Here is a 16,192-nt window from a genome sequence, read left to right on the forward strand (position 1 = left end):
TGTACTTTGTTTCTGGGAAGAAATGCTTTTTGTCTGCAGCGTGAAGCGATTTAAAAGCACTGGGTGTTAAATGTGAGCTTCTAATGAAATTTGGGCTGAAAGGATAACTAGAAGACGACTATGAAAATCTCTCCTGTAACCTAGTCTCTGTGGACCCAGATCCCTCCTCTCCGGTGAGACTCTTCGAGGACCAATCGCGATGCCCTGCACCCGCTGCGGAGCCATCGAGCTGGACAGTGAGGGCGCCACATCCCCGACAGACAGACAGCAGAGTGCAGCTCTGACAAAGGCCTTATTTTTCTGATGTAAATCATCTCTTTACATCTGTTTGTAAACATGTTTAAAGAATGGACCTAGGCATACATGTTTAGATTTTGATGACATAGCCATTTTGGATAGTATAAGTAGCAAATGTAACTTTTACTTTTTCAGCAGCACATTAAAGCAGCCAGCAAGAGATGCGTTCAGATCATGGTGCCTTATTATGCAGCTGACCTCTCAGCAGACACAGACGGCATGTCTCTTTACATGTGTGTTCTGCCTTTCCTTGTACGATTCATTGTTAACATTCTGATTTTCTATTAATCTTATGTGAACTTCCTGAATATGTGACAAAGAATGTACAGTCTACTTTTGAACTATTTTTTATCACAGTATTATTTATTGCTTTCTTTTAATAAAGTACTGAAGCAAAATTTCCCACTGCCAATAAAGAGTGCCGAGGGTAAGCTGTACTCTCAATGAGAACAGACCAGAGCTGGTAATGGGAGCCCGTGTCATCACACGGACATTCTGTTAAGAGAAACGGGTGGATACAATGGAAAGGCTAGAAGGTGGAAGTATAGGTGTCCCCAAAGGACGACCGACCTGGTATTCATGTCCTTGGCTCCGGAGACATGGGACTCCATCACTTCAGCACCTGCGGGGACAGGGCCCCTCTGCTGCTCAGGCGTGGGCAGCAGGCCGAGGGTGGGAACAAAGTGCAGGTGTCAAGGCTCACCGTGGATCCCAGGGTGGGGAGGCCGAGGGCAACCCTGACGTGGACCCGAAAGATGCACTAGGGAGTGTACGTGTGCACACTTGTGTGTGGGAGCTTTTCATGTTATTTTAGTCAACAGTCTTTATTATTCATATATCCATAGAAACAAGAATGTAACAGGCGGAGGTGGGAGGGAGATTCAAGAGGGAGGGGACACACGTACACCTATGGCTAATTCATGTTGCTGTCCAGCAGAAATCAAACCGATATTGCATAGCAATTATGTTTCAGAAAAAAAGAACATAGCAAGGTGGTCAGGAAAGCATGAAAAAAAGATTTCTCATAGAGATTTATAATCACAACTCTGTGTACATCTGGGAACAGGCTGCCCACCACCATCAGACCTTCCCACCAGCATCAGATGTTACGCCCCAGCATCAGGCCTTAGTCCAGCATCAGGACCTCCCCCAGCATCAGACCCTAGTCCAGCGTCAGATGTTCCACCTGCAGCATCAGGCCCTCCCCCAGCAAAAGGCCCTCCCCCAGCATCAGGCCCTCCCCCAGTATCAGGCCCTCCCACAGCATCAGGCCCTCCCCCAGCATCAGGCCTTAGTCCAGCATCCGGGCCCTCCTCCAACAACAGGCCCTACCCCAATATCAGGCCTTCCTCCAGCATCAGGCCCTAGTCCAGCATCAGACATTCCCCCAGCATCAGACCGTAGTCCAGCATCAGATGTTCTGTCCCAGCACAGGCCTTAGTCCAGCATCAGGACCCCCCCCAGCATCAGGCCCTCATCCAGCATCAGATGTTCCCGCCCCAGCGTCAGGGCCCTCCCCCAGCATAAGGCCCTCGTCCAGAATCAGGCCTTAGTCCAGCATCAGATGTTCCACCCCAGCATCAGGGCCTCCCCCAGCATCAGGCCCTCCCCCAGCAACAGCCCTACCCAAGCATCAAGCCCTCCCCCAGCCACAGGCCCTCCCCCAGCATCAAGCCCTCCCCCAGCATCAGGCCCTCATCCAGCATCAGAACCTCCCCCAGCATCAGGCCTTAGTCCAGCATCAGGGCCCTCCCCCAGCATCATGCCCTCCCCCAGCATCAGGGCCCTCCTCCAGCATCAGGCCCTCATCCAGCATCAGGCCCTAGTCCAGCATCAGGCCCTAGTCCAGCATCAGGCCCTCATCCAGCATCAGACCCTCCCCCAGCATAAGGCCCTAGTCCAGCATCAGGCCCTAGTCCAGCATCAGGCCCTCCCCCACCATCAGGCGTGGCAGCCCCACTTGTCTGACGCTCCTGAGCACACTTAGGCAGCCCCAGAGCAACAGGACAATAGTTCTTGCAGGATGTGCATCTTTAGGAATCACCTGCGGAGCAGCAGCAGCTGGGGTCTGTTTCAGGCCAAGGAGAGGCAAAGAAGAGGCACTTGTGCCAGAGGCAGCGGTGGGTGTGGGCACGTTCCCCAGCTCTGCTGCCTCCCGGAGCGGGCTTTGCTCTCCTGCTCTTCTCACATGCTCACTCCAGGGCCCCAGGGCTGTGTCCTTCCAGATTCACGGTCTCCTTGATATCTCAAGCCCAAGTCCTGAGTTGCGTCCCAGTCCGGCGTGGCAGAGGACTGGGAACACCCAAGCTCAAGGGCTGAAAGGGTCCCAGGGAGACAGCCGGGCGCCAGCGGGTGGCAGAGCAGGCGATGAGGGTGGCCGCCCACAGAGAGCCCCACAGCAGCACTGGAAGGAGAGCAGGGATGCCTTAGCTCACTTGGGGACGCTGCCTGGCCTCAGCACTCAGATGTCACCTCCAGCAGCTCTGGGCACACCTGAAGCCGGTGAGTGACGCCACGCCACTCGGGCCGTGTGGGTGGGCACTGCTGACCATGGCCTCGGTTTTTGTTCCGGTTCCAACTGTCCCTCCAAGGGCTGGCGGGCTCCTCCTCCGAATGGCACAGATACTTTTTTTGTGGGTGAACACATCCCGGCTTGTTTCTGTTGGCACTGTTGTTGCTCTTCGTGTGTTTTCCTCTTTTCATCCTGTGCTTGCTGCTCTTCCAGTTTAACTTAGGAGCAGCCCCCTTATTTTCTGCATTTCCTAGTTGTCAGCGTTCCCTGGGGCTTTCCAGGTGGCGCTAGCGGTAAACATCCTGCCTGCCACTGCAAGAGATAACGAGAGATGTGGGTTCGATCCCTGGGCTGAGAAGATGCCCTGGAGAAGGGCATGGCAACCCACTCCAGTATTCTTGCCTGGAGAATCCCATGGACAGAGGAGCTCCTGGGCTACAGTCCCTGGGGTCACAAAGAGTCAGACACGACTGAAGCAGTTTAGCACACACTCAGGTTTTAGTTCAGTCACTCAGTTGTGTCCAGCTCTTTGCTGCTCCGTGGACTGCAGCACTCCAGGCTTTGCTGTAAGTCAGCCTCTCCTGGAGTTTGCTCAAGCTCATGTCCATCGAATCAGTGATGCCATAGAACCATCTCATTCCTACTGCATCCACCAGAGAGGTGGCTGGGACTCAGCAAAGTGCATGGTCCCACTGCGTGGATGTGAACCTGCCCTCACCACTGCCTCACCGTGTGACCATCACTGTCTCCTCCCCTGTAAATCGGGAGGTGGCAGCACCTGCTTGGTAAGGGGCACAAAGCATCTGGTATACAATCAATGCACCATCCAGCTCAGTGTTGTATTTACTAACAAGAGGGATAGCACTGAATAATCTGCTCCTTTTTCTCTCTTCTCCCTTCACTGTGCTCCAGAGCGCATCTGTTTTACTCACCCTGTAAATCCCACACCCAGCAAAAAGAAGACACTCAACAAATATCTGGCTGAAGAGGCAGGAACATACCCTGTCCTTAAGGAGATGAAGCCGAGAGAGACGGGGGCCTGATGATAACACTGTGTGATGAGGAGACCCCAGGAGGACCTGCGTGGCTGTGGGCTGGGGTGGGGGGTATGGGCAGAACCCCTCATGAGCTCCTGGGGATGGGGAAAGTGGCAGGAAGGAGGGGATGCTGTTCCTTGTGGGGTGCCCACAGATTGTACCTCACTCCTCTCTGATGAGCACTTAGGCCGTTTCCAAACACTTGTCACTGTTCTGGAGGAAACAGTCATTGCCCGGCTCCTACTCAACCTGTTTCGTAGAATACGTTTCTCATCGGAGTAAGCATCTGCTTTACTCATTCCATCCTCCGTTCACCCACCCACCCATCCAGCCAGCCATCTGTTCATTCACCTGTCCACCCATCCACTCATCAACTGATCTGGTCATCTCAGACCCTAGAGAAGACAGACGCCTCCTCCACTCCTCCCAGAAGGACACCTAGCGTGAGTGACAGGAGCCTCATGGGGACAGCGGGGGAGACACAGAAGGGACATACACGCAGACCCTCCTCCCTCTGAACGGTGAAGCACCCACCTGGTCCTAACGCCTCCTTGCTGGTGTGTCCAGGCCGGCCCTTTCCTTCCTGCCAAACCAACGACCGATGGAGGACGTGATGCCCTTCTTCTTTGGGGCTTTCTGCAGCGAGTCCTGGCTGCTGTTGCTGTTGCTGGGGTTGCCCCCGGGACCGTCCTGAGAGCCTGTCGCGCTTCGGGGAGAGAAAACGACCTTTAACTGGCACCCTTGTGCAAACACACACCCCTCCATAAGACCTACTGATAGAACCAGCCACCCAGCAACACCCACGCCTCAACCTCGCAGCAGACAGTGGAGTCTCCTTCACCACCCACACTCCACATGAGCGATGCAGGCTTCCGGCCACAAACAATGGCCCCACGAAGCTGAGATTCTCTGACTGGAGCCCTCCCCCAAGGAGGAAGGTCTTCACTCCAGACGAGCTGGTGCAGAGGGCGCCCCGACCCTCCCTCAGGGTCGCTGCTCGGCAGGTGATGACGCTCCCAGAGAAGGCGAGCTCCCCAGTTCTGGGCAGTTCCCCCCGCCTCCTGCAGGGTGACCGTCCTCGGCCGTGGCAGGAGAGTGATGGTCACTGTGCAGGGCTGCTGGTCAGGTGACCACATGTGCCCTCCATCGAGTGCTGCCTGGCTCACGACGGGAGCTCAGCAGGTGGGGGTCTGAATGAGAACAGTGTCAGTCACAGGAGGGGACAGACAGTCTCCTGAGAGGAGACCCCTGGGGAAGAGGGAGGGACCCTCAAGAGCAAAGCCGAGAGGCATGGACCCGTAACCATCAGGAACTCGCCCCAGGCCTGGCAGACCTCTAGCAAGAGCAGGAAGAGACCTCCCACAGGAGTCAACACGTAGAGACAGATGTTTTCTAAAATCACTGAGGTCACTGAGCTCTTCTCCCCCAGCACCTGAAGTTCACCACTAAACACAGGCACCGAATCCAGTGGATTTCCTTAACAACCATCCTTGCAACTCTTTCAAGACAAGAGCCACAGGGCTCCTGAAACTGACGACGAGGCGAGCAGGCCCCTTACTTGTCGGCGTCCCTGATGTCCACGTCGCTGGCTATGTGCAGTGAGCCCGTGAGCCGGTCCAGATGAAAGGACCGCAGCGAGGTGGAGGTCGAGGTTTCACATTTGATGGTGTCATCTTCTACCTCTTCCTGTATAGCTGGCAGCTGAGGCAGTGAGGTAAGTGTAAAATTGGCTAACAATAGACTGTGTCAAAAAAGGCTATCACACAGGCTTTACATTATAACCAGAAACTTACTTGAAAATATATTAGCTATGCTATCCGCCAAATACAAAAAAAAAGCCTTGTTCTAACTTAATGCCATCTTAAAGGACTGTTTGTTCAAGAGAAGCCGGGCCGTGGAGCAGCGAGAGCACCCCACTGAGTGCAGAGACCCCGGACGGGAGCCTCCCTGCAGCCGGGCTCTGCACTCCCTGAAATCCAGCAACCAGATGGTCCTGCCAGGCAGGACAGCAGAGCCACGCCAGCACCGAGAACCCTGCATGGCATGAACTGCCCTGATGAAAGGACTGTGCTCATCGTCAGATGCTGCTCGGAGGCACCACTAGCAAGAGTAAGAAACCTCTCAGCAAAGCCGTCCAGACCTTTCTATTTGAAGGAGAAAAGGAAACAGCTTGTACCACCACCCAAGATCATTTGTAGTGATGATGCAGGTTACTGAACCCATGACAACAAGTCAAACACAGAAAAGGTACCTAAGCCCTCCATGCGAACACCATGTGTCTGGCTTGTATTTCTCAGTAACATACAGACCGGGGGCTACACACTGAAGTGCTTACACCCAGTTGGAGTGTCATTTGCTCCCGGTGGTTTACATGAAGCTCTCCTAGGTCTTCACTAAGAAATAATCTTGTATCAACATAGAAGGGGTGGGGTGGGGAGGGAGATGGGAGGGAGGTTCAAAAGGGAAGGGATGTATGTGTACCTATGGATGGTTCATGTTGAGGTTTGACAGAAAAGAACAAAATTCTGTAAAGCAATTTTCCTTCCATTAAAAAATAAACTAATTAAAAAAAAGAAAAAGATGATCTCGCCTGGACTCCCAGCTCTTCCGCTAGTCCTGGGTCTGAAGATAGGAAAGACATGGGTGGCAACAGTGTGGGGAACAGATGAACCCCTCGGGGTCCAGGCAGGCCTCACTTATACATTTGGGTGTGTGGTTAAGCAGGGGAGCTTTGAGGAACCATGCATGGCAAGTATTTTTATAAACAATGAGTGTGTTGTTTTAATCAACTAACCAGTCCTTTTTTAATGGGATTCTGTAAAGAACACTGGTCCCGTGCAGCCCCACAGGAGCTTGGTGACAACAAAGTGACTTAGTGCAAAATACAGCTGAACTCATTTAACAGCAGCTGGATAAGCTGGGCACCCTCCCCTGACCTCTACCAAGAAACCTCAGACAACAGAAGGCTACAAAGGCTAGAAATTATCCACATGGAACTGAACAGAGATCAATCTCAAATTCAAGTTACAATAAGCACTTATAAAAATCAGAAAACAACAAAGAACAGAGCAGGGAAGGGACACACCTGGGTTGACTGTGGACTCAGTGGAGACAAACACCTGCCTTAGAGTCAGGGACCACGGCCAGCCCCTTCCCCCGGGCCTCCTCCTAAGGAAGGCTCTGGGTTCGCAGCCTGGCCGCCCTCCCCCAGGATGGGAGCCGCCCCACTGGTGCCCACGTGACTAGGATGGGCAGTGCCGTGTCCTCACTTACCAGGAGGGCAAAGCAGGCCACAGAGCGGGCGAGCGGCACACCCAGGGCACCAACCCCAGGGTGATGGCGCTGCTCTGCTGTGCCCAGCAGAAGGGCTCCCGTGCACTGAGCTGCGTGAACTGGAGCACGGCTGCCCGAGTCCTGCAGGAAGGCCCCAGGAGTGCTCCATCAGCGGGCTGGGAGTGGGAGAGGGACAAGGAAGGCCAGCCCTCAGGGCACTGGACTCCAACAACAGGGGCTCAACCAAGTGACCAAACGGGAGAGGCAGCGAGCTCCCTCCTGATGCTCCCTCCATCAGGGATGCCGTGATGGACACGAGAACCTCTGGAGCAAAGCGGGCTGGACGGCACCACAGGAAGTGTCCCGGCTCTGATCTGACCACTCCGAACCACACTGCTGGGTGTGGGAGCCTGGGCACGGTGCTCGGCCTCTCTAAGCCTCAGTGTCCCTGTCTGCTGAATGGGGATAACAGCAGCCTGGACCTCACCTGGCGTCTGCGGGATTAGATGACAGACTCGGAAAGCACTCGACACGGTGCCTGGCACACAAAGTCTCCTGCACACTGCTACCCACCGTCATTAAATTGGCTTCCCCCAAATCTAACTTCTATGGCTCTGATTCAGTCATTTGTTTAAAAAAAAAACTCTAAGCGGAAATTCCACGGTGGTCAAGACGTTAGGACTTGGCACTTTCACTGCCAGGACACTGGTCTGATCCCTGGTTGGGGAATTAAGATCCCATAAGCTGTGCACCATGGCCAAAAAAATAAGTAAAGGAAAATTTTAAAATAGTAAATAATACTGTGTCTATTATAAATAAGCATGAGATGATTAGAAGGCAGACAAGTGGGAGACCGGCAAACTGTTACAATTGTCCCAACAAATGACCTATTTCCAACAGAACCATCAGCACCCAGTGGTGGGTGAGTTTCATTACTTCCATTAAAATGTCAATTATTCACCAGTACATAACCACACAGTGTTCATTCATGTAAAATGATAAGGACTCTCTAATACTTCACAGAGAAACAGAGGCATGCTAAATTACTAAATAGTTCACCTTTCGACGATGCTTCCTTAAATCACTAGGCTGATAGATGCATGCAAAGAAAGGAGAGAAACCAGATTTCTTGCGATTTTGAAGCTAAAAATTCAAGACTCAGTACAGACAAACACAGCATACCAAAAATGATGGCAAACATATAAGTGAGATGAACATTTAGAGAACATGTAACTGGAAACAGAACATTTCTTTTGACCACAGAAATTAAATAAGCTATTCAAGATTTACTAGAGAAACACTATAAATTATTACTCAGGAAGATACAATTCTATTACAACATCATGATCTATTAAAGCACAGCATTCTGTACAATAAAGGCCCTTAACAGTTGTCTATTCTCAGCCAAACTTCTCTATAAGTTAGTTTCTCTTCATAGAAAACATGTTATACTTTAAAATAGTAATTTAACTGATGAGGAAGTTACCATAATACCTATTTGAACACTGAACAAATCGAACCATCTATTGGACATTAACACAAAATTCTTACCTAGAATTTGATTTAAAAGTTCTCAAAATAAATGTATTAAAGCAGGTTCCCTGTGAAAATATGTAAGAAAGAAAGCTAGCATAATAGCAGGTGCAGTCTTTACATTTTATTAACCATAGAAGATGCTTTTTAAAGAGTCTAGCAGAGACATTAACTGTGCAAAAGGTGATGAGATTTATAGTCTTAAAAACAAGCACCAACACAGAAAGGATATTGTGTCAAAAGTCCATTAATTCTACACTGAAGAAGATCATTTCTTTAGGTAAGGATAATCTCATTTATGAATGACACATGATATGCGGTTTAGGATCCATCTACATTACGCTTGTAACTGCATAGTGCTATGCTAATTCAAACTTACTGCTATGGGGGAAAACACCATTTGATGAGACATGAAGACAAAGCACAAACCCAACTAAGGGGACACCTGCTGTGGACCACAGCACTGCTATGACCAGAGCAGGTGGGAGGACGGGGAAGGGGAGATGGATGGGTCAGCCGCAGCCTCGGGGGCGAGGCGGGGCAGTGGTGGGAAGCTGGGGTCTGGATTGACAACCACTGAGCAGACAACAGGATGAGCCAGGAAATCAAAACCACTGATGAAAGCAGACACACCGTCAGAGAACTCCAACAGCAGGACAAAATATACAGAACTGTTCTTTTACAAACACTCGGAAAGAAATCAATCGTGAAACTACAGAGAAATCGTCACAGAATTTTAAATATCAACTAATTAGCCAACGAAGCAAATTATAAAAAGTGTCTCCAAAGACCACAAAATGGACTAGTTACCACTTCACATGCCGCTAAATGATTCACAGTTAATTTAATTATATGCCGACTAACAATGCAGCTAACATGAAACGGGTGGTAACCAAAAAAAAAGTGAAAATACAAGCGCAGTTACAAAGCAGAGTGTTGTAAACATGAGTTCATGGAGTAAACAGCAATGCACTCGCAAAACCTAAGCTAAACATGGAAGAAAGCTGGAACATATGCTTTAGAGCTGCACACTCTCTCACCAAAAGCCCTAGGTCGTCATCCCGTTTTCAGACTCGGAAGAGTGAGGAAGCCAGACTTCTTCACTGGGGCCCTGGGGCAGCGGGCTTTTAACCTGGTTTCACACACAGAGCTGGCCTCACCGCGCGGCCAGGCCCATCAGCAAGCAGACCAGTTGAGATTCCTAAGCCAGGGGTCCAAATATCAAGACTCATTTGTCGCTGTGTGATTATGGAATGATTTCGCTCAGTCGCGTCTGACTCTTTGCGGCCCCATGGACAGTGGCCTACCAGGCTTCGCGGTCCATGGGATTTTCCAGGCAAGAATACCCGAGTGGGCTGCCATTTCCTTCTCCAGGGGATCTTCCCAACCCAGGGATCGAACCCGGGTCTCCAGCATTGCACACAGACGCTTTACCGTCTGAGGCACTAGGGAAGCCCGATTCAAGACTAGGCAGTTTTAAAAATCTTAGACCTCTGAGCGAGCAAATGTACCTGATTTTCTTCTGGGTAAAAAGAGAAAAAACAAACAAACAAAAGAAAACCAGTGTGCTCCGGGAGGGACGCGGCAGAGAGGAGGCAGACACATACCAGAGTCATGAAGCCCAGCTTGTCTTCTTCTGGCTCAGGGCTGGGCTGCCTCCTTTCGGGCATGGAGCGCCCTCTGCTGGGCGGGAAGGAGCCGGCATGCGAGGAGGCGGGATCCAGGTTGAGGGAGCTCGAGGATTCAAAGCGCCGAAGGTTGCTGAAGCTCCCACTGCCCACCCTGCTCTCAATCCCCTCCGCCCGCTGACCCGTGTTCTCCTTGTCTTTTTGGATGAACCTAAAACAGAATAAAATCATCACCTGCCTTTGTCAGCAGAGGAACATGTCTGGACAGCAAATGTGGGCTTGCATTCTGTGTCACGATTAGCAAATTCCAGGAAGAGTTGCTCAATTAACATCTCAGCAAAAAGGTTCAGCTTTCCCTCTTTGGAATATTCTCAAACTTAGAATCACTTATCATTGAGTCTTACAAAGTGGCCCCTCATCATTCACGTTTGATTTGACTTACTGACTCTAACATTCTGATGGGGCCTGGGTGGTGACTCTCCCTGTGAGGAGATACCTGAAGCTGACCACCTTTACCTTCCCTGCTCTCAGGGCAGAGATGCACGTCAGTGCCTCAGAGCTTTTCCACTGGGAATCCGGAACTCCGTATAACCAAAACAGCCATTCACGAGCAAGCTGGAGTTTCTACACACGTCTCCAGACCAGATGAAGTGCTGAGTTGCATGTTTCATTCTGTTTTCAGCTTGTGTATGTGCAAACGCATCACTTGATGAAGTTCTCCACCAGCTTTGTGTGAGTTTCTGGATTCAGGTCAATGTGCTGCATTAACCTACAATTCACAGTTACTGCTCTTCTCCCCTAATGTGTCATGGGTGATTTTATATACAGATTCAATGCATGATTATGCAAATAAAATGATTTTCCAATTAAAATACAAGATCCTTACAGGTAGTAAACTCTCCAGTTTCACTTCTACTTATACATCTTGAAAGTTTTTCACTGTTGACAAGTTGATGGACAGAATTTACCATTTACATCAAGTCACCTTGTTGCATAAGGAAAAATCATTTTTACCTGACAACTTGCTCTAAAAATAAAAATATTAACACATAACTGTTCCAAATTTCCTACGGGGATGAGGAAAGACAATCTTTCTGAGCTTGTCTGTGCTCAAACACGGCCCACAAAGTAGTCTGTCTCGGCGTCAAAAGTACAGGCGGCACCATCTGCGTTTGCTGGTTGTGCCATTCACCCCGGCCTTTTCCCCGAGCCTCTCGCACTCAACCGGCAGGAACGGGCACCTCGCCAGGGGTGACGGGATGAGAACAATCTGAGCAGCAGCTCTGCCAGGTCCTGTGCAGGATCATCGGCCTGCGGCCACTCTGAACGTGGACACGGGACAGGAGGCACAGCTGTGCGGGTGTGGCACCAGGCAGGCCTCGGGGCCCCAGCCACCCGGCTGCACCCAGACCCAGAGCCCCCTGCTCACCACGAGGCGGGCCTTTGGGTTCTATCCTGTTTTGTAAACTGTTCTAACTGCCAAGACTGGGTCTAAAGAAAACATTTTAAATATACTGATGAGATGAGAAAAATTCAAACATATGTCCTTGGATCACTGTCTTACAACAAGCCAATCTTCACAATGTATTAAGTTAAAAAGGAAAATGCAGATCTGAGTGGGAATTTGCCAAGCCCAGAACCCCAGCTTTTCTGTTCCAGGTGGCTTTTCACCAGAACGTAGAAGGCTCCGAGGGACACACGAGGGCAAACCCTCAGTGCTAGAGGGTGCACGGGCCACAAGGGGACACCGCCTCGGCACCTCACTCACCTTGGGGCCCAGAGCTGAGGGGGGGACACCCCACAACGCCCCCCCACAGAGTGCTGACACCACACTGTGGACAGAATGCCCCGGCTGACTGAGCTCTATAATCAAGGGCAATCTCAGAACTGAAAATTCTCGAAGCAGACCTGAAGTCAGTTTTCTCACTATGGAACACTCAGACTTCTCTAAGCAGAAGACAGCTCCTCAGAGAAGCCGAGCCTCCGGGGAGCTGGGCTCAGGCGCACCCACCAGATCTCTTCGTTGATCCTGTCCAGCTGCTCCTGAATCCTCATGGCCAGAGTCTTGGCTACAGCCGGCCCGCTGGGTGACAGCAGAGCGGGCGCGCTGAAGAGGGTGTCCCGGTGGCCCTCGCCATCTGACACGCCCTTGTCACTCTCGAACAGCTGGCCAAGGTTGGCCAGCACGCTGGCTTGCTGCTCGAGCGTCCGGTCCTGATCTTTCAGGGGCTGCACCTGGGCATAAGAGGACCAAGTCTCGTCAGCAACATTCTGGGCACCTCAAGTCTATCAGGAACTGAACACAATTTTACATGGAAGCCCTGACTTTGGACAAATGGGCCATGCTTATGAGACACTGCCATCTCTTAAGCGAGCAGTACTGAAGAAACGGGCAGGAGGAGAATCCAGTTCCTAGATGGCCTGGTGACATTCAGGTCTCACGTGGACGGAAGGCAATCCTATGAGGTTATCCACAAGGGTGGGCTGATGGAGTCAGAGACAAAAACCGAAAATTACAAAAATATATCCTTGCTTCCATCAGCCAGGGTGAAGGACAATTAGAAAATAAAACCCTTCAGCTCCGCAGCCGCTGGGTCCACCCCACCGGTCATCACTGGCACTAGTTCGCCGAGGAGTGCTGTCCTCGCGGGTTCCCAGCCCTCCGTTTTCCAGGCTGGTCTGAACACGCACAGACAGGAGTGAGCAGGGCAGCCAGGGGACGGGAGAGCCAGCCTCCCGTGGCTCTCCTCTCAGGGCACAGGCCCTCGGGCTGTTCTGGGGATGGCCCCTCACACCGCAAGGGCGCCTCTGTCATCTGAGACGCATGCAAGAGTGCCTGCTGGGCCCCGTGCCGCCCTCCCGCTCTCACACCTCACACCCTTCTCTCCGCAAATCTCCCCCCTGCCCCACTCTCACCCAGGTCCTGCCTTGTTTTCCCAGACATGACCTCAAAGCAACGGAGGGGCAGCCTCGAGCTGCTGGCTTGCCGGCTCCCTGTCCCCCGTGGCCAGTACCTTCGCTTTCTGTCTTTGTCACGACCCCTCCCCAGGGCTGGGCCTCCCCTTTCCTGGCTCTAGGACCACCTGCCATCATTCCTGCTCCGCTCTGGTGACTAGCTGCCTATGGGTTCACCCCCATCAGCCCGATCAGCACATCCTCTCCATTCCCTCGCCTTAAAATCGCACATTTTTGAACTTTTTCATTCTGAGAAATTGTACTTTAAGTGTTCCATAGCAAATAGAAACACTCAGAACAATACTAACCCTTATAAACCATAATAAGAAGTTACATCTCAGGTGTAGAAAAGCTTCTGGAGGAAACATGGCAAGCCATTGACGACAACGAAGTCTATGGAGAGAATCTGGACTTGGGCTCAGGGTTCAGGTGGTGGGGGACAGGACTCACTCTATTGCCCTCGCTCCTCTCATTGCTTTAGACTGTCTCCATGGACCTCACATGCATTCCTGGGCATTCCTCACATTCATTCCTCTACACCCCACTTCACTTCCTCACGGGGTAAAACAAGTCAAACGGGCCAAGTTTCCGAGTCACTCGACTCAACCTGGCAGCTCTGTGCTGTCGGCCATGGCAGTCACTCGCCTTGTGCAGCCACTGAGGATGTGACGCAGGCCGGTGCAAAGCTCGATGTGGAAATCACACAGATTTCAAGACTCGCAGTGAAAAAAGTGAAACGGGCACACTCGCAGCCCGCTCATTTTTAGGAAATTTTAGATTGTGTATGTGGTTCCTATTATCTTTCTGACGGACAGCACTGTCCACGTGAAAGGCTCATGCTTTGTCTCAGCTTTCGGGTGAACCCAGAAAGGACTACTTAGAATTCTGAACCACACACAACGGCCACACACTCTAAATCCGCCTATAATGCAAATCACATTCAATGTTCAAAACCAAAAACGCTATACACGTTACAGCAGTGGACTAGCCATAAGGAAAATGTAACTCCACTTCCGCTAAGCATCTGCAATAACTGTGACAATGAACCCAGCTCAGTTCAGCTCTTAACACATTTCTAAAGGATTTAGAGATTGAAGGACCTTGTCGTTTTGCATTTCTTCTAAATGCTTTTTTGCATTTTCAACTTCCCATAGGAGAGAATTCTGAAAAAGATACATACAGTGCTTTAGAGTCAATTCTTAACAGACGTTGCGTGGACTGTGGGATGGCTACTCTCCTGTCTGAAAGCATAAAGCACCTTGGGATGAGGGGCGGACCTCGCGCCCAGAGTGAAGTGTTGGCACGAAGCCAGATGACAACTGTTAACACTAACTTGTACACAGAAAAACTCCTCCTTCCCCGACTGATCCTCCAGATCCAAGGAGGCCAGGTCCCTGGGGTAAGTGAAACTGCTTTATACTTGCTTTCAGCTTTTGCAGTTCAGTGGTCACTCAGGAAACTGGCGCAGGTTTCACATGTAAAATTCAAACCTGAGACAAAACTATCCCCACCTCAGGGCCAGCCCACAGGTCAGGGTGAAGTGAGCTCTCTAGTGAGGTGTGGGTGTCATCTTGGGTTTTGTGGGGGAAAAATGCGCCGCAGAACTTGTAGTGACCATGGGTCTCTCTCAGACAAGCGTCGCCCAAGCGCCGACCTCGGCGAAGGTTCTGGGCCTCGTCTTTAGGGCACTGGTGCAGCTGGGACAGGTTTTCCCTGAACCTCCACCAGACTGTTGCCCACTGAGCTGCTCTGATAGAGGTTCTCAGACATTTTCCAAAGCAAATAAAAAGAGAGATGGCTGGAGTTGGAACATGAGAATGCTTGCTTTTACTTGCTTCAATCTTTTCTATCACATTATATAAAAGATCCTGAACTAAACTTATTGATTTGGCTGCATCGGGCCTTAGCTGCATCATGCGGGATTCCTTTGATGTGATTGCCGCGTGGCATGTGGAATCGTAGCTCACCAACCAGGGATCGAACCTGCGTCCCTGACCTTGCAAGGCAGGCTCCCAGCCACTGGACTGCCAGCAAAGCCCCAGAAATAAACTTCTAAGAAAGAAACGAAGGGGTGAGGGTGGACCTAGAAGAATGTTCTAGCACAGCAGCTGGTAACATCAGGGCCACTGGTGATTCTGCCTCACTGATGCTTTCTGGAAGGGTTGCGGGCACACATCTATGTCTGTTCCTTTACACACTGCCTGTGGATGCTGTCACGCTTATTGACTAGCATGAAATGCTGCTACTCTAACCAGTAAAGACATTCACTCTGGGGCCGTCTATGGGAGTTTTCAAACTCCTGTCCTGGAGATTTTCCCCCCACACAGACCGGGCCGAGCCAGGCCAGGCCACATGCGCCTCTTGTAAAGGGGCCGTGAAGCTGGCTCACCTTATCCTCCAGAGCAGCCATTCTCTCCTTCAGATGAAGCTGAAGCCTCTCATCTGAAACAGACAGAAGCTTATCCACGGTATCTGATGAGTGTTCATTGTGTTCTTCATTCATTTTTTCTCTTTGCTTTGCCTAAAACAGGAAAAACGAAAACTCATAAACTTCAAGAGCAAGTATAGTCGTTCTTTTAAAAGCACCAGGGAGCCGCGACGTGAGCGGCCTGTGCCCTGGTTCCCGAGGCGGTCCCCTCCCACGGCCACCTCTGGTGGGCTCTTGAGCATCCCCAGAGCAGACGGGCGGGTGCAGAGGGAGGCAGGGACTTCACTGGTCAAAGGTCACTCCCAACACTTCTCTTTGGCAGAGCACCTGGGGGACCTCAGTGTCACCAGCCATTTCCTGTCGAAGCGGCTCAAGGAGCAAGCAGATTTACACTCAGAAACAAGTACACTTGAAAGGGGATCGGCTTACACACACGTCGGTGGAGGCATTTCCCAGTATATAAAAGAAGCTTGATTCTGGAGTAAGGGTGTAACATGAATTCAATTTATAAAGCAAAAAGTGAGAAAAT

General features: G+C 51.0%; 1 protein-coding gene across 1 annotated transcript in view; it reads right to left on the minus strand.

The window, feature by feature from the left end:
• Positions 1–1,303: 1,303 nt before the first annotated feature.
• LOC138423749 (liprin-alpha-1-like) overlaps positions 1,304–16,192 on the minus strand; it is a 46,510-nt gene continuing 31,621 nt past the window's right edge. Inside the window, 7 exon segments of the mRNA XM_069560039.1 lie at positions 1,304–3,121; positions 4,381–4,425; positions 4,428–4,552; positions 5,405–5,547; positions 10,260–10,491; positions 12,292–12,515; positions 15,625–15,756. Of these exon segments, the coding sequence (XP_069416140.1) occupies positions 3,060–3,121; positions 4,381–4,425; positions 4,428–4,552; positions 5,405–5,547; positions 10,260–10,491; positions 12,292–12,515; positions 15,625–15,756 (963 nt within the window). The 3' untranslated portion in view covers positions 1,304–3,059.

The sequence above is a fragment of the Ovis canadensis genome, chromosome 18, assembly GCF_042477335.2.
Source record: "Ovis canadensis isolate MfBH-ARS-UI-01 breed Bighorn chromosome 18, ARS-UI_OviCan_v2, whole genome shotgun sequence".
NCBI classification, from domain to species: domain Eukaryota; kingdom Metazoa; phylum Chordata; class Mammalia; order Artiodactyla; family Bovidae; genus Ovis; species Ovis canadensis.